The sequence below is a fragment of the Pteronotus mesoamericanus genome, unplaced genomic scaffold, assembly GCF_021234165.1.
Source record: "Pteronotus mesoamericanus isolate MK-2021 breed Mesoamerican mustached bat unplaced genomic scaffold, CSHL_Meso_final contig_116, whole genome shotgun sequence".
Taxonomy (NCBI): domain Eukaryota; kingdom Metazoa; phylum Chordata; class Mammalia; order Chiroptera; family Mormoopidae; genus Pteronotus; species Pteronotus mesoamericanus.
In genome coordinates, this window is record NW_026555027.1 from 26,002,313 (window position 1) to 26,024,410 (window position 22,098).

A 22,098-nucleotide genomic window follows, 5' to 3' on the forward strand; every position below is an offset into this window, starting at 1 on the left:
CTTCGCAACTTCCAAAAATGAAGAGATTTACCTTAAGTTCCAGGAAAGCAGTGGCGAGTGCTCCGGCAGAGCTGGGACCAGTTACGAAGAAGCTTTCCGACCTCCCCGTCACCATAGTGACTTCTAAAGAGCTCCGCTCCCTCCCTCTTCCCGCGATATTTTCCCCCCAAAGCCCGTTAGGCGAGCGGGCCTGAGGCTCCTCCCCTCAGAGAGCCCGCCCTCTCTTTAAAGGACGTTATTGGACGACTGAGTCCCGCCTCCAGCTGTGGGCGGAACCCCTTTTTTTTTTTTTTTCCTCTTTCAAAACTCGCCAGGATGGTGGGGGCTGGGGGTTGTAATATTTTTATAAGAGTGCTGTTTCCGCAGGTCACAGGGAGAACATTGCTCCTCGCTTCTTTCTCACTTAGTAGAAATGTCCCCAGTCTCCTGGGTTCCCCTTCCAGTAGTTCGCGCATGTGTATAAGCGGCCAGAAGATGGCGATGATAATCGCCGCACTTTTTTTCAAATTAGTGATTCCCAGAAAGCTTTGCGGCACATTTGTAACGAATTTCCGTTCGAGTTTGTATTTTAGGCGCCATTTTCGAGTGAAGGACCCGGAGCCGAAACACCGGTAGGAGAGGGGGGTATATACAGCCGTTTCCAGCCTTAGTCTGAGTGGACTGTCCCGCAGGTAAAGTATATCTTTTCCTGATCAGGTTGTCATACTCTCACTTCCTACCCTGTCCGCGCGCGCCCTGAAAGTAGAGGCCTTGAGCTGGAGCAGCCGAAGTCTGAGCTGAGGCTGTCGCCGGGAGATTTGTCTCGCTGTCACCCCTCCCCCCCCTTGGCCGCTCCCCGGCAGTCGGGGCTCCCGCGCGCTTTTCCCGGGCGCCACTTCTTTGAGCTACTTAAGCGTCGCTTGGGGTGGGGGATAGGGGTTCTCAGCCTCGCGGATCGCAGAAATTCTGGTGTCTGTCGGGGAAAGGGCGTTACCCCCTGTCCCCTGCCCTACTCTTCTCCCAAGAGACTGATCACTGGTTCTTAGTCCTTACTGGTGACCTTTTGTAGTTTATTATCCAACGGGATTTCGCCGCAGGCCCCGGAGGGACAAACCCTGGTCACCCCAAAATGATTGAACTGGAGCAGGCGCCGCCAGCGTCCGATTTGGAAGTCGCGAGTTGTTGACCCCAGTCTCAGGCCGCCCTTCCCAGTCGGACTGTAGGGCGGAGACCTCGAAGTCCCCGAGCCGTCAACGGCACCCAAGAGCTAAAAGGCGGGGAAAAGACAGTGGGCGGCGAGTCGTCCGTTAGACTTCTGCTCTAGGAACAGTTAATAACCCCTCCAACCTAAAGCTAATACGAACTCTAAATCTGCGCATCCCTAGCCCCAAGAGCGTGGGAATGTTAGTAAATGCCAGTGTATGGAAATGATTTCGTTTAGAAATTACGTTCACATATGCTTATACACTTATACTATGGGCGAAGGGGGTGGGGCATTTAAAAATAAAAATTATTTAAGCAGTTCTTCCATCGTTGCTCGATTACCAAGCACGTCTAGGTTTCCCCATTTGTTGAGGACTGTTTTAAGAACACGAATCCCGCCTCCTTAGCACTTAGGTTTTTGTGCATTCTTTCCCCAGGACCCGCTGGCGTTGAGCGGGGTTTTTTAAACAAGCTCTCGGAAACGGGTGGACGGAGTTTTTCCGAGATTGGGGTGGGGTAGAGGCTGAGCCGTACTGCCCCGGGTTCGGGTGGGGGACGTACGTACCCGCAAAGCCCTGCAGCCGGTGGGCTGTATTACTTTGGCCTCTCACCCGGCCGCAGCGACCATGCCGGGCAAAGGCACCCAGCCCTCAACCGCCCGGCGCAGAGAGGAAGGGCCGCCGCGGTCCTCGAACGGCACCAGCAGCGACGCGGAGCCCGAGCCACCGCCCGGCCGTGCCCGGAGCCCGGCCCCTGCTACCGCAGGTGAGTAGCCCGCCGAGACTCAGCGGGGAAGCACGCTGGGGGTCCCTAGGGGGTCCGCGCCTAACCCGGGATTGGCACCCTTTATTTGGTGTGGGCGATGGGGGCTGCGGGGTTGACATCTGAAGATCGCTTGTCGGTCCGTTAGGTCAGCTCAGGAAAGCGATTTGGCGATTTTTCAGTGATTAGACTCTACATGCAGTTTTGGTGTAATGGTGCTGGAGAGATGGGGGCGAGTAAGTGGCTTCAGTTGTGAATTTCTGTTTGTGGCCTTGTTTTTTCCGCGGAAATCGGCACGGTCAGCCAATAGACAGTGGACTTTTTTTTTCAGGCAGCATCACCCTATGTTAATATAATCAAAAGTTGCTTGACCCTAATCTCACTTACTTGGTCTTAAAGTGTGATTAAAGAGATGATAATTTACTCGAAACCATCGTAGCTTTTGTGAGTCCGATAATTGGATGACATTGTGAAACCCCTGTGACAGTTTCGGTATAGTCCGGGAGTATCCAAAGTTAAGTTTCCAGGTGCTCAAAGATACGGAGAGAGCTGGATCTGGAGCCTTAGGATTTAACCCCCCCTTTAGGCGGGGAGCAGGGAATCAGGTTGTTGTGGTTTTCCCAGATTCGCTTTATGATGTTGTGTTTTGACTCCTAAGAGTAATATTTCTATAGATTTTTGTAAAGGGTGGCATTTCTTTCAAGAATTTGTTTTTCTTTTTTTCTTTTTTTTTTTTTTTAATATAAAACCAGGGTGAAAGGTTCTTGTCCCGTGTGAGTTTAGGATAATACTATTTAAGTGGAAAATACAGATTCCTAGGTTTCTTAAATAACCTCTCTCCAGAGATTAGCAGGCTCTACTAGTACTCGGAACGAATTGCACTAATGCAGGCTTTTTCCCTCTTACCTTCCGTTTCCTTTCCTTTTGACTGACTTAGAAATTCCAAGTGAAGAAATTGATAATAGGAGTTTAGAAGAGATTTTGAATAGCATCCCTCCTCCCCCACCTCCAGCAATGACCAATGAAGCTGGAGCTCCTCGACTTATGATAACTCATATTGTAAACCAGAACTTCAAATCCTATGCTGGGGAAAAAATTCTGGGACCTTTTCATAAGGTATTTGACTGTTTTAAATAACTATTGAAAGATAATGTGTCTTTACTAAAAGGTGTTTCAATTTTGTAACTATTATATTTGTCCTGATTGATACAGACATAGTATTTTTGCTTGGCTTTTAACAGATTAGCTTTTGTTTTGTCTGATTATCTTTGTTATCTCTTTACCTATTAAAAAGTTTTTCTCACTGAGTAGAATTGGTGAGTTTTTGGTTTGAAGAGTATTTTCTCTTTACTATTAGAATGAATTTTGTAAAAAGTTAGAATGTGGTCTTTTTTAAGGCATTGAAGCTTGTGACAGGAATAAGAAAACTAAGTTGTGATATCTTGTAGCAATAAAAACTTTTGAGTATTTGTAGATTTACTGCAAGTTAAAAAAATTAAGCAGTTTATGACCTTTTAAATTTCACTTTTAATTTTTTTTTCCTGTTCTTTTTATGCAGCGTTTTTCCTGTATTATTGGGCCAAATGGCAGTGGCAAATCCAATGTTATTGATTCTATGCTTTTTGTGTTTGGCTATCGAGCACAAAAAATAAGATCTAAAAAACTCTCAGTACTAATACACAATTCTGATGAACACAAGGATATTCAGAGTTGTACTGTACAAGTTCATTTTCAAAAGATAATTGATAAGGTAAGGGACTTTGACTATTTACTTATTTGCAACCTCGAGTTAGGAATACAAAGAATTTTAATACATTGCACATTTTACTATTTTTGGCCTAAATTTAGCTTTAAAAAATAAATATATGGTTAAAGTAGAACAGATTGTTGATTTAATTACCTCCATGATCATATTTTCTTTTTGAGGCGTGGTGGTGGTGGCTGTTAAACTTAAAATATTAAAATTTTTAGCCAGGGAAGTTAATTTTAAGTAGCTCATAGTAGTTAGTTCTTACCTTTCTAAAATAGAACATTAAGCAGTTTTAGTATTCTGAGTGCCAAATAGGCATTCTTTTACTATAAGTTTTTTGCTTTGTTTTTAAAATTGTATTTTTATTGCCTTCAGATAAATTACCTTAACTTGAAAATGTAACAGTTGACTAATTTTACCCTCTCAGTTATTTCAGTTCACATTAAATTTAATGTTATTAGTAGTCCTGTGTATCTGATACGAAAGAGCTTTGCTTTAGTTTGAACTACCCTTTTAAAACAGGAAGGGTCGAGCTAACATATTTGTTTTCTAGAAAAGGGGGCAATTTACACGGTTTTGTTGGTATAGGTTTTTTTTTCTGTTCTGATTAATAATTAACTTCGGATTCATCGTTCAAAAATGAGTGACTGGAACCTAAAAATATAGAAAACTAATTATGTAATGAAAAGGGGATGTGGCTTGTTTTGTAGGTTTTGTTTTAATTTTTTTTAATATAAAGGGCTGTAAACCTACACAGTTGCATCCATTTTAACTTTAAGTCCTTAGCATACAATTTAAATTGGAAAATAGATTGCAAGTAAATCGGATTTGATTCATGTAAATTTTAAGTCACCTTCAAAATGACATACTTTTAAAGGGAAGTGAATTTTTAAAAAGTAGATTTTCTACTTCACTTAAACCTGATTGTTTCCAAACGTAGGGAATATAGTTGTCAATTAATTTTTTACAATTTTTTTAACCTTCGATTAATGGTATTTTTTTTTTCTCCTCTAACCCCTCAAAAAAAAAACTAAGCCGTATCACCTCGTTACTGCCTTCCTTCTTTTTTCCTTGAATCATCCTTTGCAGCTTTTTTTTTTTTTTTAATTGACTAGTAATTTAATCTGTCAACATGGTTTAATAATCTGTGAGTTTGTTTTGGACATGGTCAGATTCTTGTCCCCCTTCATCAACTCTTTGCTCAGTCAAATGTTTTTAGGCTTGTCTGAAGGTGGGGTTTTTTTGTTTTGTTTTGTTTGTTTGGTTTGGCTTTTTCTCTTTTGTGATCTGTGAGGAAGGAATCAAGCAACTTTGAAAAGTATCTATTCTTTGCTAAGAAAATTATTTCTGAGAACTATCGCCAGTTTATGTGACTGTTTTTTGAAATTTTTAATCCATAGGAATTATTTTTAATATGAAGTAAAGTAAAATTTGGAGCAGACCTGTAACTTAATACCAACAATTGTTTTCTGGTTTTGTTTTTCCTCAAAACAGGAAGGGGATGATTATGAAGTCATTCCTAACAGTAACTTCTATGTATCCAGAACAGCCTACAGGGATAACACTTCTGCCTATCACATAAATGGCAACAAGTCGACATTTAAGGATGTTGGAAATCTTCTTCGAAGCCATGGAATTGACTTGGATCATAATAGATTTTTAATTTTGCAGGTAAGTTTATTAAAGACTTAAGAGGTTCTTATATTCCTGTTACTTTTTTTTTTTTTAATCAATAAAGATTGGAGGGGAGGGTCCCCTGTTGAAGGAATCCTGTATTTCTGAGGCCTTAAAGTACTGTAGCAGCACATCATGGTTTACATACTACAGTGAAGATGCGAATCATTATTTGCTGCTCTAGAAATTTAAGGAAATTCATTCAAAACTATATTTTCGTCATTAGATGCTCTGTTTGGATGGACTGACATACTTGTTCCGCTCTAGCAGCACGTAAATATTGGCGTAGTGAAATAAATATTAAACACCAATATTATTGTGCTGCTTTAGCGTGACAGGGATATAGCACCAATTTATTTTTGTTTTTATTTCCTTTTAAAATAATATTTTAAATAAGATTCATTATCTCCTAATAGTTCTTTTTCTTTACTTTTGTTCTTATTCTTCATTCTACTAATAATATATTAGCAAAAAGAAAAGATTCTGTACACTTGGTATTTGCCAAATTCACCTGGGCACCTACCTGAGATTTAACCTCTTTTTTTAACACGTAGAATGGGTAATTAAAAGCTTACTCAATTGATTTTTGTTTTGGTTAGAATGGCCTACTTGAACCACTATTGGAAAATCAGAAAGTTAACTGATATTTCATTCTTAAATATCAGAACTCTTCAAGTATTTTTAAAGGGGTATAAATTTAAGTACTTGGTGTTAAGTTTATTTTTATTAGAAACACTGTATTCTTTGAGTATGGATGTATTCTACTAGCATTGTTTTGTAAGAAAAAAATCCTTTATCTTCTTTATGTGTTACCTTTTTAAAAAGTTTCTAGTGTAAAGCATGACTTTGTCTGACATTAAAATTCCTTTATTATTTGCTATCTTTTCATGTGTCCTGCCTAGAATCATCAAGGATATCATAATAAAAGCAAAACTATATTGTGATATAGAAATAACTGCTAATAATCTTTAGTATCTTGTCCTGACTTTACACTAAGTTGGAATTTTTGATTTGATACTAAAAATTTTGTTAGGATGACTAAGTGTTCCCAGTAACAAACTCATAAAATGTTAACCCTTTTCCATTTTTGTCTTTGTTCCCCAACTGTTTCTTTTTTTAAGAATATATTATTTTCAGACATGCATAGTACATGTACAAGGTAAATAATTATTATTCTGAAATAACCTACATTAATACCTTTTGTTACCAAGCACACTACATTTGTAATGCTTCTATAACCCAGACTTATTTTAGAAAGGATGTTGGTAAATCAGCTCTAGATATATTTTTAAACAAGACTTGAGTTAACACAAATGTGGAATTAAAGCTTTGTGAGTTCTTTAAATATCAAATTTAACTGTTTTATGGATTTTTATTATGTTTGGGATTTGGTTTGGTTAATAATGGATAAAATGTCTATAATAAAAAATTTGACAATGATACCATTTTGCAGGAACCTATACTTGTGCTTATATTTTGTTTATAATTTGCTGTTTACTATTTTCTGGGATAATCAAAGTTTTACACATGTACAAAGACATCAAAATTAAAGTGGACTGTATTTTAACCCTTGTAAGGGTAAATTTTTTCCTTGGTGCAGCCTCTTTCTCTGTAATTCAATAGTAAAGAAAGCTAAATAAAATAACAGCTTCCCCAAAAAAAGTAAATAAGAGTAATTTCTGAAATTGTCGACTTTATATTAAATATGTGCTTCTGAAGTACCTAAGATACTTAATACTAAGATAAACTTTCCAAGTTAACAGGTTAAATTCCATTTGATTAAATTTACAGGTAAGCACTTTAGAAACTCATCTGTTAGGAAGAAGAAAGAGGGATTGGACTAGGTAGAACTAATGATGCCCCATTTAAAAGTTTGAGGGAAAGTTGCAGTGGTTTCTATGGGTTTTTATTTAATTCCATATCAAAATGTTAGACTTCTGCGCTAGAGATTTAAAGCATTTGAAGGTAAGTAAGAATGTGGTATTTTTTTTTGTTGTTACTTTTTCCCCCACTGAAGAACATTTATCTTAAAAATTAACTGTGGTTTGGGGGGCTGGAAACATGGAGACATCGTAATATCACCATCCAAGACATAAGTGATTACTTTGAAAAAAATGTATAGATTGGCCAGTAGTAATGATCAACAGAAATCCATAGGGTACATTTTATCAGTTGACCACTCAAATGAGTACCTCAGTAGGTACTATGCTGAGATGCTATAAGTGATACAGAGGTGGTTAAACCCTGTTCTTGTCCTTAGAGACACTAATACTTGCCTTCAAAAAGTGTTAGATTATAGTTGACCATTGTACTTTTCATGTTTGTACTGCAACTATTAACAGAATTTTAGTTTTGTCAAAGTTTTCTACCTCATATGTCTGGTGTTCCTATTATAAAATCTGAATTAAAATTTCAAACAAGAACCCGGATATTTTTTCTTACTGTTTAATAATTTGGAGATTAGATTAAGTTGGGTCTGAGTTGTCACCTATCCATCTCTTCCTTTCTGGTATAGTTCTAAGCCTGGCATGGCTTGCAAGCTATTTGAGTTCTAGTCCTTTAGCCTGTAGAAGTAAGTCTGTGCTAGATGAAATTAATTTTTTACTTTATCAACAATACCTTAATTATTCAATAGTATCTTGTTCAATGGCCTCAACTTTGAAAGAAAATAGACTACCCATAAGCAACCAGAAGAGATACTAAGCCATCCACCCACTAAAGCAGCAATTTTCAACCTTTTCATCTCATTCATAGCACACATGAATTAATTACTAAAATTCTCCAGCACACCAAAAAATATATTTTTGGCTGATCTGACCAAAAAAATAGGTATGATTTGGATTCATTCACACCAGACAGCTATTGTGTTGGTGGTGGCCCTTTTCTTTTTTCTTTTTTTTTTTTTTTAACAGTCTAAGGGAAAACAGGTCAGTGCTCCTGACTACATAGTCAGATATTGCATGTTTCAGAAATTCTTGCAGCACACCAGTTGAAAAATCGCTGCTCTAAAGCGTTGCCCTATTTATGTACTTATTTAAGACAGATACTAACTACTAACCTTGGTGATTTTGGTTTTTGGTCTCTGGTAGTTCACAAAGAGCAAATTGGAATAAAATTTGTTGGAGTAAGATAAAGTACAGTTTACAGTGAGATTGGAGAAAAAAGATTAAGGCAAGATAAAAATTTAAAGTTCAGTAATTGTGGGCCATTTAATTTTGATACAAATACCATATTTATATTAAGAATATTTTAGGCCTTATTAGGAGAAAAAAGTTTTATTATATACTTGAGTTTTGTGGTTCATGCTTTTGCTAGAATTTGGATTTCATGGAATAAGAATAAACAACATCGTATCTATTCATTCCTCTTGGGTTTTTACGTTGAATTTCTCTAAGTTATATTGTCAAAGAATGGTATAGCTGAATCACAATATCCTGGTTTGCCACCCACTTCAATTAGTTAAGATTTAAGGCCTTGTATTATAAATATTCTCTTGAAGTATGATTGCTATTTCTGTTACTCTTAAAAACCATAGTTGACATTTTCCACAGTTTAATGTCTCTGATACAGTCTGAACATAATTTAAAACAGTCTATAGTAAATAACAGCAAAAAAAGTTGTTTAAAATTTTGTTTAGTATACATAAGATGTAGAAATGAGAAATAACAGTATAGAGGCATATAAAGCTTTGTCAGCTTCAGAGGCTAGAATTGTAACAACTTGAAACTTTTTTATGTCACCACTATTTGTGAGCCTTGATATGGAAGGATGACTTTAAATTCAGGGTGATGCTTTAAAATTATCTCAAAATGTATTGAGCTTAGTGCTGAAAATTAAAACTATATTTTATAATTTCCTATGGGATAGGTAAGATTTTTTAAAAACAGAGATGTGGTCATCTGGGCACAGACTATCAACTCACAGACTTTATATGAAATGGCACAAAATGTAAAAAGAATCAAGTAAGCAAATAATAGCATGTGGTAAAGAGGGGCAAAGGACATCAAGGACAGCCACAGAAAGGGTCCCGGGTTATGACTGGAGTACCAGAGCAGTCCTAACAGCCAAGTGACGGGAGGTCTAAATGTTCCAGTGACTTGTTGATTCAGTAGTGCTAATCTGATAACTGGTTTAAAATTCTTTTTTTTTTTTTTTTGAATGCCATATAATAAAACGATCTAAAATTAATGTTATGTGGGACTTGAGATGGAACTATTTTGATTCATAAATGTCCTTGTTTTTCAGTTTAATATTTATTTGCAACTGGGCAACCTTGTTAGAATGAAAAGAAATTACAGCTCTATATCCTTCATTTTAATTGCGGGTAGAGGGAGAAGGAACAAGTAACCAAAAACAAGTAACCACTATTCCCAAAGCTAGCCACTCTCCTAATAGTGTATGTCATCTCTTTAATAAGTAATTTGGCCGGGAAAAATGTGATGCCTAAGGAATATATTCATCAGTGTAAACTGGTGTACTGAATCTTTACTTTTGGTTATCTAAAAAAATGTATACTGTTTTAAATGATATGACCACTTGACTCATATGTAGGTTCTCTTGGCATAGTTTTAATGTCAGGCGGCAGCTATTATATTTGTTACTTGGATAACCGAAAAGATTTAAACAATAGATCTGTATTTCTCAGCTGAGGATAGTTTTGCATTGAGACAGTTTAGATTATTATAGCTGGGAGAGGGGAGATGCTATTAAACATACTAAGATGCCCAGCATAGCTCTCCACAACACAAAATATCTAGCACAAAATGTCACTCTTGGTAAACCATGCCTAGATAATAAGACTTGACTTATTCAATGGCTAGAATTCACCCTGTTGTAATCCAAAGCTTTAGGTGTTTTTCCAGGTTTAAATCTTGTCTAAAACTTAAACTATTGCTGCAAATATTTAGAAAGAACTGATCATTGAAAGCAGGATAAAATATCTACATATTTTAAACACTAATTTTTTTTAAAAACACTAATTCATGCATACTGAAGATTATAGAAAATCTAAACAGGTTCTTTGGATAACCTTTCACTTTGTATTTGATGATCATGTGCTACTGGGTTGTCAGTAAAAAATGTGATGATGATAAATAAATATTAAAAACTATGCCTTTCAATGAGTAGATTAAAACTGAGGGTTTTTTTAATTTTTCATAATTATGTTAAAACTTTTGGTAATGATGCTTCTTCATGAGCAAGTTTTACCTCAAATATTTAGGGTGCATTCATAAATAAATATTTTAAATATTCAGAGAAAGAATAGTATGTTCTTTTGAATGTGTAAATTTTTTTCTTAATTTTTTTCATCCTTACCGGTTTTCTGAAATAAAAGTGCCCCCCCCCCACGCTCCCCCCCGACATACTTGCCTGTCCTTTTTCTTCTGTTGTAATAGTATAGAGTTCAAGCAGGCTACTTCCATGAAGTAAAGTAGCAGCATTTTGCCTGAGCATATTTACACAAAATTTTCTCCACCATCAAACAAATGGCTGCCTGCAAGCCAGTCTTGAAGGTTACTGATGGTAGATTTTTTTCCTCTTTTCTCTTTGTAAATAAATGGCATAAATACTAATGCATAATGCTAATCTTAAGATTTTAATTACAATTCAGTTTTATATGGATGATTGCAGACAAAAGTTTGTCAGTGTCTTGTATCAGGACTTTTAGTTTTCAGTCAGTTGGATTTCTTATGTTACCATGAGAAATAGGTAATTTCCTTTTCCAGTTAATGGTCCTGTTTTTAGAAAGTTAGAACATTAGGTTTGAGACATTCTTATGAAGCCCAGCACTTGCTGAGCAATTCATAATACTGGATTTATAGAGCAAGTTTAGTAATACTAGCCATCTAGGGATAAGATTCCTATCATTATAACCATGAGGGGTGTTTTTGAAAATTCTTGGTTTTAAAACAGGAGCTCTTATTATGTTTTTAAGAGCTGATAATGTTGCCACAGTATCTGAGTTGTAGATTATATTAATAATATTGCTGAATCTTGCAATAGAAAAGTTAATGGTTTTATTTATATTGAATGAACATTTTTGGTGGGGAATCTTCCTTTACCTCTGTGTGTATATGTGGGTGTATATTATATGAGTTTATGTAAGTGTAAGTATGCATTTCTTATGTAAAATTAAAACTCTTTAAGAAAAATATCAGTGAAGAGAACGTTTTTGTATATTTTTAAATCTCTAAGCTACTGATTTACCACATTTGTTTGTTTATTACTGTTGGATTTGTTAATTGTTCCTAAATCTCAAAGGTTGATGTAGCTAAACATGCAAAATGAATGTGAAATGTGACTTTTTTTAAAGGGTGAAGTTGAACAAATTGCTATGATGAAACCGAAAGGCCAGACTGAACAAGATGAGGGTATGCTTGAATATTTAGAAGATATAATTGGTTGTGGACGGCTAAATGAACCTATTAAAGTCTTGTGTCGGAGAGTTGAAATATTAAATGAACACAGAGGAGAGAAGGTGAATCTTTTGTAGACTTGTTGTAAATCAGAATGTTTCATTTATTAACTGATTTTACTGAAGTAAATATTCAAGTTATAATAGATCATAATTATTGGAAAATGTTTAGTATTTTAGATTGAATTTTATATTTTTATTAACAGTTTATATGTTTTTAATGTTGGCATATTTTAAGTTCAGATTTTACTTTTGAAGTGTATTTTAACAATCTACACACTATTAATTTTGTAGTTAAACAGAGTTAAGATGGTGGAAAAGGAAAAAGATGCCTTAGAAGGAGAGAAAAACTTAGCAATTGAATTTCTTACCTTGGAAAATGAAATATTTAGAAAAAAGAATCATGTTTGTCAATATTACATGTAAGTACCTTTATTAATTTTTATATTTCTGACATTAAACCAAGACCCCTTCTCTTTTTCTATATTAGAGATGTAAAAACTGGAAAAAAAATCTAAAAATTGTTTTATGTGATGAATTCACTAAATCAGGGTTGTTTAACTATAGTATTGAAGTAGGCTTTTAAGTAGCCTACTTTAAGTTGAGAGGTGGGTTCACAAGTATTTATTACTATACTTAATAATTTCAAATATACTTTTTAATTCATGTGACAGATCTAACTTTGTTTATATAGAACCTATTTAGTCCCTAATTCTAGTCTTGACCCTGGGTTGGTTGTCTCCCCCTTCCTCCACACACATCCCCCGATAGCCCCAGGTAACTGTAAAATGACTGTAGCTAAGAATATTTTAGAAACAGCTGGTTTTACTAAAATAGTTACATAATTTTAGAAATGGCATTTTAGGATCTCCAATTTCTTTTTTTCCTCCCTCTAGTCATGATCTGCAGAAACGAGTTGCTGAAATGGAAACTCAAAAGGAAAAAATTAATGAAGATACCAAAGAAATTAATGAGAAGAGCAGTATACTATCAAATGAAATGAAAGCTAAGAATAAAGCTGTAAAAGATGTAGAGAAGTAATAATTTTTTTGGAAAGTACTAGAAGTATTTAACTCAGTTAATTTTATTACCTATATGTGTGTGTCTATATATAAACTTACTGGCAGCACATGAGTATAATACATTTACCAGCATATAAAATGGTCTCCTTTTGCAGACAAAAACAAAAAATTCAATTGCCCTGCATCCAGCACGTCATTTTTACAGATTCAAGTGCTCAATGATCTTAAAGTAATGGAGGATACTACCCCCTTGTGGCAGAACTCCATAACACAAAACATCACAGCAAAAATAAGCCCGTGTAACCTGACAGATTGTCTTAAGAATGGAGGCCACAAATCTATTGGAGGTAGAATTGGGGTTATCTTAGATATTTTTAAAATTTTGCTTATGACTTTTTTCTGTGCCAATGTTTAATGAAACCAGTATCTCTTATATGATACTTCTTGAAAATAAGTTTTGCTTTTGTGATAAAGATTTTTTATACCCAGACTTCATAGTCTCTGGAAAATGTATTTATCATCCAGCTTTGGAGGACAAAATAACTTTCATAATCACATAATGCTTCCTCATATATCAGGGTAAGGTAGGGTCAACTTGAAAATAGGTTATTTTCAGATCCTACCTTACAAGAGCTTAGACACATTTATAGAGGAAATGTCCCAGGCAAGGTATATAATATGGCTCCAAATACCTGAATATCAAAAATAGTGACTGATAATTTTCTCATTTTGTTAGGAAACTCAATAAAATTACAAAATATATTGAGGAGAACAAAGAAAAATTTACACAACTAGATTTGGAAGATGTTCAAGTTAGGGAAAAATTAAAACATGCTTCAAGTAAGGCCAAAAAACTGGAGAAACAACTTCAAAAAGATAAAGAAAAGGTAGGTTTAAAGAAAACCTTTAATATTTAACATCTGCATATCAGATATAGTTTTTTTAAATTTTTTCATTGATATGCTTGCCCCCTATTACCTAACAGAATGCATTGAAATTCTAAATGTTAAGTGTTTTAAGATTTCTGTCTGAACCTGATTATTTTCCCCAAGGAGGAATCTTAACATTCATTGATTTTGAGTTTTAGAGCTTGTGCTTCTATGATATACATTGTTGGGAAACATTTACCAAATCAGCAGTTCTGTTTTCGTGATAAAATAATGTGCTGTCTCCCTTAGGGTAGTGCAGAGAGGGCAGTTGTGAGGTGGCAGGATTGAGCAAAAAAGTAAAAGAACTCATGGATACAGACAATAGCGTGGTGATTGTGGAGTGCATGGGAGAGATGCACCAGGGGAGTAGATAAATGGTAATGGGGAAAAAAACCAATAAAAAAATAAACTTTTAAAAGAGAAAAAGACATTTTTAGTTATGTGTTTTAAATTAAACATATTATCTGCCTTCTACAAAAATTAAATTGAGCTCCTACTTAAAAAGAAGGGAAGGGGAATCTGGTAATTTACAACAGAGTTTGACCAAAAATGACTTTGGACCAGAATGCCTAACTTGCTAGGGGCCAGACTCTAATTATCAATTAATATGGGGTCTTTCAAATTATGCTCAAAGCTCTATGAGATACTAATAGATATGACATCTAATCCCCCTGCTCCCAAACAGCTTTTTACCATGTAACCTCACAGTAATTATAATACAGGCTTTGCTTTACCGTATAAGCATTTTCTAAATGCATTTGTTCACAAAATACGTTCTGCTTGGTACAACAACAAATCTTTACATGAAATCAGTGTTTGAGGAATACCATTTAGGAAAATGCTGAACTTCTGTACTAGATAATCAGAATAAACAAAACATACCATATAAATTTGAAAGTAACCCCTAAATTGGACAGATAGCCAAATGTAACTTTACAGAGGGACTGGCCTTTAGACATCAAATGTGAGTAAGTAGTTATTACCAGAAAGTAGTAATGGAATAAAATATTAGTCCTACATGGTGACTCTGGAAGGGTAAAGTCATGAAAGATCTTAGGATTTGAGGGAAGCTGAGGGGTGTAAAAGTAGTTCATGGTAAGCTGTAATATACCATGACGGATAGTTTAAGAAATCTCATAGAGCATTTTAACAAGTGAAAGGATAATTATCACCTGAAATTGGAACAGAAGGAAGAAATACCTAATGTACAGGCAGGGAGAATTTTCTTCATAAGCAATCAAGAATTCATAGAATTAGCTTTACCATTAGACTAAGAGAATATAGAAATGTCAGTAAATGGTTAAGAAGATATTGTACTTGCTGATATCCTTTTGCCAATAAATTCTATCAAAGAGATGGGGGAGAAAAGTACTTGCTGAAACCAACTAACTCAAATCTAATTACAAAGAAAACCACAAAGACCTGAAAGACCCTGAGAAACACTTTTTAAACGAGTCAGATATTAATAGTGCTCGACAGCCTAAAGGCATGTGCTCCTACAACTTTGTTTTATAATCTTAGGTAGAAGAATTTGAAAATATACCTGCCAAGAGTGAGAATATCATAATTGAGACAACAACTAAAAAGAATGCCCTTGAGAAGGAAAAAGAGAAAGAAGAAGAAAAGTTGAAGGAAGTTATGGATAGCCTTAAACAGGAAACACAAGGACTTCAGAAAGAAAAAGAAGTAAGATTTTTTTTATCACTTGGTGTTTATTTTGGTGGATTTTTTTTAACTCAAATGTTTTTGTAGTAATAGTAAAAACTGACCTTCTAGAAGAAAAACTTTGGACTTTAATATCTAATCTACCATTCCTAAAAATAGTGCACACCCTTTTTCATTCCTGCTTTCCCATTTTTTTAAAAAATTAGCTGAATGAGAATTTATAATGGTTGCAGAAAATGTACCATGTCAAATATTTTGTTATATATGCCATTCTTTGTTGAGCCTGTTCATTTCATCATCAGATTTTCTTTTCCATCTTAAGTTATTTTCTTAGTAACTTAATTGGTTACCACCTATAAAAATCTGGGGCCACACTAATCACAGGTTAGCATCTCCTTTCTTTGCTTCTATAGCTCTTACGTAATACTTTAAAACTCTGGCCCTTGTGCCAGTTCTTGGTTCATATCCTAGGTCAGTAACTTATTTCTGATCTTGTGCAGATTATATCTCCAAGTCATATTCCTCAAAAGCAGTGGAAAAAATACCTATCTTATGAATCTTTGTGAAAATAAAATATAAATACACACACACTCATGTAAATGCCTTGAATTTAAGAAATGGTAGCTATTACAGTAGCACCTCATTAATGTAATAAGTGTGTGGTTGTCACATTGTTATGACTTATGTACGTAACAAGAGTATTACAAGCACAAATTGTACCTGTCTTTGTTTATATTCAGTCTTTTTGAGAACATTGAGCATGTTAGATATTTTAATAGATAATAGTAAATGAGTTAAATTGAGTTATGTATAACCTTTGTATGTTAATTATATTTCAAAAAAGTGATTTTAGTTTTTTAAATTTTAGACATAATAGAGTCTGTTTTGGAATATGGACATGTCCTAATGTCACATTATAAAACTATAAGTAGGACACCCATGTGGTAAAGTGGCGATGGGTAAAACAGCTTTCATAATGGAATACTTTGTGGATATAGATTTTCACATTGCTCATCTAATGTATATTGAGTGTTTTTATTTACCTTTGCACCCTTTGTTAGTTAAAACCAAAAAAAAAAAAGAATTGGGACTCACATCCAGGTGTCTTCATTCCTCAATGTGCAATAGTGCAAAAAACAGGCTCTGCCACTTATGAGTGCATTTGAGCAAGCTATTCAAACTCTGATTTCACTTTCCTCAAATGGACATAATGATGTATGTACCTCATAGGATTATTATATTAAGGAATTAACACCTACCATTCATAATAGCATCTAGAATATAGTGAAGTGTGTGTGTTTGTGTTCATGATTTTCACCATCAAACATTTATACTGATTATATGATGACCTTGGACAGAACCTGGTGTTTATGGGCCTTTTCCTCTATGTATGAAATGAAGGGGTCAGACTTTCGTAAGTGCCTTTCTTATGAATCATTACTCTAATAAATAAGTTCTTTCTACACAGTCCATTATAGTAGCCCAAAATTTCTACTCATCAAGTAAATGACTAATTTTGGAACTTTTTGCTGAACAAACAGACCTTAAACCTTATCATTTCAGGTAAGATAGTGTGTGCATAGAGAGTTTAGACCCAAATTTTTGTTCTCTTAACCATTATTTAGTTTTAATTTCTGAAATGAGCATATTAACATATACCTCATTGAGCTCTTAAGAAATCAGTTGGGGAAAGACTATGTACAGTGAACACTGGCAACTAAGCAAAATCTATTAGTCCATTCCATTTGTATAATCTCTTAAATTGAATTAAAAATACATGGCTTCTATTTCAGTTTAGTTTTGAAAACATAGTATTTCAGAATTAATGGAGTCTATCATATTTTAACAGAATCAAGAGAAAGAACTCATGGGTTTCAGCAAATTGGTAAATGATGCACGTTCAAAGATGGATGTAGCCCAATCAGAACTTGATATCTATCTCAGTCGGCATAATACTGCGGTGTCTCAGTTAAGTAAAGCCAAGGAAGCTCTAATTGCAGCTTCTGAGACTCTCAAAGAAAGAAAAGCTGCAATCGCTGATATAGAGGCGAAACTCCCTCACACTGAACATGAATTAAAGGAGGTAAATCTTTGCTTCTGTATTTCATCTGAACATTGTCAACCCAAATTTTGTGTATATTTTTAATGATTACTTTTTTATCTCAACATCTGAAGTGACTAGTATACAGATGGTACATCTTCATCAGCTTAACCCCAACTTAAGATTTTTTAAATTTTACAATGGTGTGAAAACGATACACGTAAGTTACATGAGATATTCAACACTTTATAATAAAATAGGCTTTGTGTTAGGTGATTTTGCTGAACTGAAAGATAACGTAAATGTTTTGAGCACATTTAAGTAGGCTAGGCCATGATGTTCAGTAGGTTTAGGATATTACATTTTTGATTTAATGGCATTTTCACCTTACAATTGGGTTATTGGTATATAATGCCATCGTAAGTCAAGGAGCATCTGTATAGGGTTTTGTTGTTTGTTTGTTTTTTCATTTAGCATTAATCTTTGCCCAAAGAGGGGGGTTAAAATTCAGTGTTCCAACTGATACGAACAGACTGTCAAGAAACTGGTACCGAACAGCAAATAACACTGCTACCACCACCACTGTTTCCCATGGAAATAATTTAAACAAAAGAAAGTTTGTGTTTCCCTAAATCTAAGCGTAGACAAATTATGCACAAAACAATGAAAACCATAAATGTATTTATGGATGAATATGCAAACCAGCTATCTTAAAGTATTCTGTTTTGAAATTTATGGATGTGGTTTCTTTGAACTACAAGCTGTTTTGAACTAGGTATGAAAATACCTAGTTTAGCCCATTGGTGCCCCTCCTGTCTTGAGTGACTTATATATCTAAGTAATTTCCTAACGTTAATCTCCAAAGCCTCATTAGATAAGATGGCAATAGAAAATGCAGTCTGAAGAGAAATAACATTTTGGTTTTTGTTCTGTGTTTGTTTTTCCATGTTAGTAAATGTATACACTTTGGTCATTGGGGAATTTCTTGAAGATGTACCATTTAAATGTAAACTTTTATATATATAGTAACCACTTCTATCTCCCTAGTAATTCAGTTTATTTTTTGATAAATCGTAGCTATAACTGAGCTTTTTCTTTATACCAGTGTGATTAGTAATAGAGGTCATAATTTAAAGGAGATGAGGGAAGTGGCTGCTCTAAGTTGGAGATTAAGCAACTGAGAATTTGAATTTTTGTGTGCATGTGTGTGGTTCCTCTCCTTTTGGCAGCCTGACATTTTTGTATAGTAGTAGTACTGTCTGGTCATCATGTGACCCTTCATTTCAGAGCTGTGCTTTTTTGAAGTTTTTTTCTTTATTTAATTAAATATAATAATAATGTTCTTTACTATTTAGAAAGCAAAGCACAGTATAATCATAGTCCTGCCCGGTCACCCATAACGGGAGTCCTATACCAGAGTCTGTTTATTAGTGCAGAATTTAAGAATTAGGACACACTTACACATAACTGTGGTTCCAAACTGGGATTTCCACAGCTCTAGCTCTACTTGCTCTATCAATGCTCCTACATACTGCATTTATGCTCTTTATTATTGACCCAAATAATTTATGCCCTTATTAAAACAGAAAATGCATCCATATTTTTTCAAAACCAAACGAGTAGCGCCGTATGGTCACTTAGTTCTGGTTCAAGTGTTTATTGTTGGTCTGTCTTTTCTTTCTTTTTTCAAGCATTACAACTAACACTATGCTGTGATTGGGCATAGCATTATGGGATTCATTATTTTTTTTTTAACCTTTCACTTTTAGAAAGAAAAGGAACTTCAAAAACTTACACAAGAAGAAGTAAATTGCAAAAGTTTGATTCGTGATCTTTTCCAAAAAGTTGAAGAGGCAAAGAGTTCCTTAGCAATGAATCAAAGTAGGGGGAAAGTTCTTGATGCAATAATTCAAGAAAAGAAATCTGGCAGGATTCCAGGAATATATGGAAGATTGGTAAAGTAGATTTATTTGGACATGACTATATATTTTTCTCAAGAAAATACTGTAAATAATTTTCTTACCTTGACTTAAAGAAACTACTGAGTGCCACTGAAGTAAATAACATTCATTTTTGTTTGTTTGAAAAGACATTTTTAAACATTGTGTTCTTACACTCAAGCATAGTAAAATTCTTTGTAGTATGGATTCTCTCTTACTAAAAATAGTGTTTTTTGTTTATTTGGGTAATTATAATCATTTTAATTTCAAGGGAAGAAAACAAACTTTAGTAGTGATAACAAAGCTACTCTATTCTTTTTCTTTTTTTATTTTTTTTTAAGGGATTTGATGAATTATATTCTGGGTTTTATACCATTGTACCAAAGGATATCGCTAGAGTTGAGGGACATCAGCAGAGGATACTCAGAAACCCAAGGCTAGCAATAGTGGAGACTATTCCCGCTCCTGAGACCAAAGAGGGAAGGAAGATGCTGTGGCCGTGGCTAGAGGGTGGCCAGGAAGAAATGGGGGAAATAATGTATATTTTAACTCCATTCAGTTGATGCAATCCCTGAGTCAGCATTGCAGAGAAGGGAGCAGGAAAAAGTGATGACAAGGGCAAATGGAAATTACCCAGCATAGTTGCTTGTGTCTAAATGTTAAATGACTTCCACCAAATTTTCTCAAAGTTACACAATTTAATCCTGTGAGAGGGAGACCTCCCCCCGCCAAAAAAAAAATGGAATTGTTTTCTGGAGAGCAGGCCCCCTGTAGTATAGGCTTTCCCTACTAAGTGAGTGCTCTGGGAACCCATCTGTCTGTATCAGTGTCTAGCTGGCGTTGTTGTAAGAGGTTGTGTTCAGCTTCAGTGAATTTTTTTGAAGACTTTCAACGCCTTTGCCCATTTCTTGATGGGCGAGCTACGAGCACATCTGTCCACACCGAGTATTCGGCAGTTTTTGACCAAAAAAAACAGCATTACCCCTGTACCTCACCCTTCGTATTTACCCTATCTCATTTGTAGCAACTTTTTTTTGTTTCCCTGGATGGAAAAAGTCCTCAAAGGGAAATGTTTTGCCAGTGTGGAAGAGGTAAAACAAAAAACAGAAGCACTAAAAGGCGTCAAGATAGCCCTGGCTGGTGTGGCTCAGTAGATTGAGTACTGGCCTGGGAACCACATGGTCACAGGTGCAAATCCCAGTCAGGCCACACGCCTGGGTTGCAGGCGGGTTCCCCAATCGGGGGCAGGTGAGAGGCAACAAAGCAGTGTATCTCTTGCACATTGATGCTTCTCTCACTCTCTCCCTCCTTTCCCCTCTCTTTAAGAACTAAATAAAATCTTTTTTTTTTTTTTTAATTCTAAATAGGTGTTTTGAGCAGTGTGAAAAAAACACCTCAATCGGTGTATTTCATCAAATGAAAGGTGACTGAAGTTTAAGTATGTGAGAATAAATATACAATTTTTTATAAATAAATTCTGGTGTTTTATTTGCTCTCAAGGAAAAATAAAGCTAGTCAGTGAATGCTTCTTGATAGCTAATACATTAACAGATTGATAAACAGACAAATGTGTTTCATTAGGACTCATAATATTAGATGGCCTTGAATAATTTAGAGTTTTGTTATTTTTATAAGTTATTTCATCTGTATTTTAGGTTTCAAATTTTCATATCTTAATTTTTGTGCAATGAGAGCAGTTATTTCATTTTGTGCTTTCATTAAAAATTTAAAACTGCATATATATAACCTTTTAAAAGGTAGATTAAAAACTCTAGTTGAGTGACAGGAATACTTACATTTTCATTGTGTACCCTTTTTGTACTTTTTAAAACCATGTATAAGTATAGTTTTTTCAGTTAAGAGTAATTTGCAAAATCTGTATGAATAATTATGAGATGATTCTGTGCCTAATTTCTTGCTGATAGTGCATTGATTTTCCCCCCTCCTTTTATATTAGGGGGACTTAGGAGCAATTGATGAAAAATACGATGTTGCTATTTCATCCTGTTGTCGTGCATTAGACTACATTGTTGTTGATTCTATTGATACAGCCCAAGAATGTGTAAACTTCCTTAAAAGACACAATATTGGAGTTGCGACCTTTATAGGTTTGGATAAGGTAGGTACTCATAAAAATCTACACATAATATCAGTAAGTGCCAAGTGTATGAGGTTTTCCCCTGCCCCTCGCGTTTTCTTCATGGTTATTTAGTGAATACCCAATAGGTTTTGAGGATTATTTTAGGCTCTGGGGTTAATGGTTGTGGAAAAAAACATCTGTAATGCCTCCCGTAAAGGATTCATACATTCCATTTTTAGAGTGCCTGGTAGTTTGCATTTCTAATTTCCATTGTCAATAACTGCTTTAAAAAAAAAAAACTATTAAGATATCATTCACGTACCATAAAATTCACCATTTTAACAAACAGTTCAGTGAGTTTTAGTGTATACACAAGGTTGTGTTTAACTGTGACCTCAGTAACTCCAGATTTTTTTCATCATTCTCAAAAGAAACCTCATTCACGTTAGCAGTCACTACCCACACGCCCCGCCCTGCCCCAAGCAACCTTGAAGCTATTGTTTGTCTATCACCATAGATTTACCTATTCTGGACATTTCATATAAATCAAATCATACAATATGGAGCCTTTTGTGCATGGCTTCTTTAACTGAGCAGATTTGCAAAGTTTATCCATATTGTAGTATGCATCAGTACTT

At 35.0% G+C, this 22,098-nt stretch overlaps 1 protein-coding gene across 1 annotated transcript in view; it reads left to right on the plus strand.

The window, feature by feature from the left end:
• Positions 1-1,727: 1,727 nt before the first annotated feature.
• SMC4 (structural maintenance of chromosomes 4) overlaps positions 1,728-22,098 on the plus strand; it is a 33,315-nt gene continuing 12,944 nt past the window's right edge. Inside the window, exons 1-12 of the mRNA XM_054580173.1 lie at positions 1,728-1,947; positions 2,882-3,060; positions 3,503-3,694; positions 5,189-5,365; positions 11,682-11,846; positions 12,078-12,205; positions 12,680-12,820; positions 13,542-13,692; positions 15,256-15,420; positions 17,249-17,482; positions 19,210-19,395; positions 21,338-21,499. Of these exons, the coding sequence (XP_054436148.1) occupies positions 1,809-1,947; positions 2,882-3,060; positions 3,503-3,694; positions 5,189-5,365; positions 11,682-11,846; positions 12,078-12,205; positions 12,680-12,820; positions 13,542-13,692; positions 15,256-15,420; positions 17,249-17,482; positions 19,210-19,395; positions 21,338-21,499 (2,019 nt within the window). The 5' untranslated portion in view covers positions 1,728-1,808. The remainder of the gene's footprint in view (positions 1,948-2,881; positions 3,061-3,502; positions 3,695-5,188; positions 5,366-11,681; positions 11,847-12,077; positions 12,206-12,679; positions 12,821-13,541; positions 13,693-15,255; positions 15,421-17,248; positions 17,483-19,209; positions 19,396-21,337; positions 21,500-22,098) is intronic.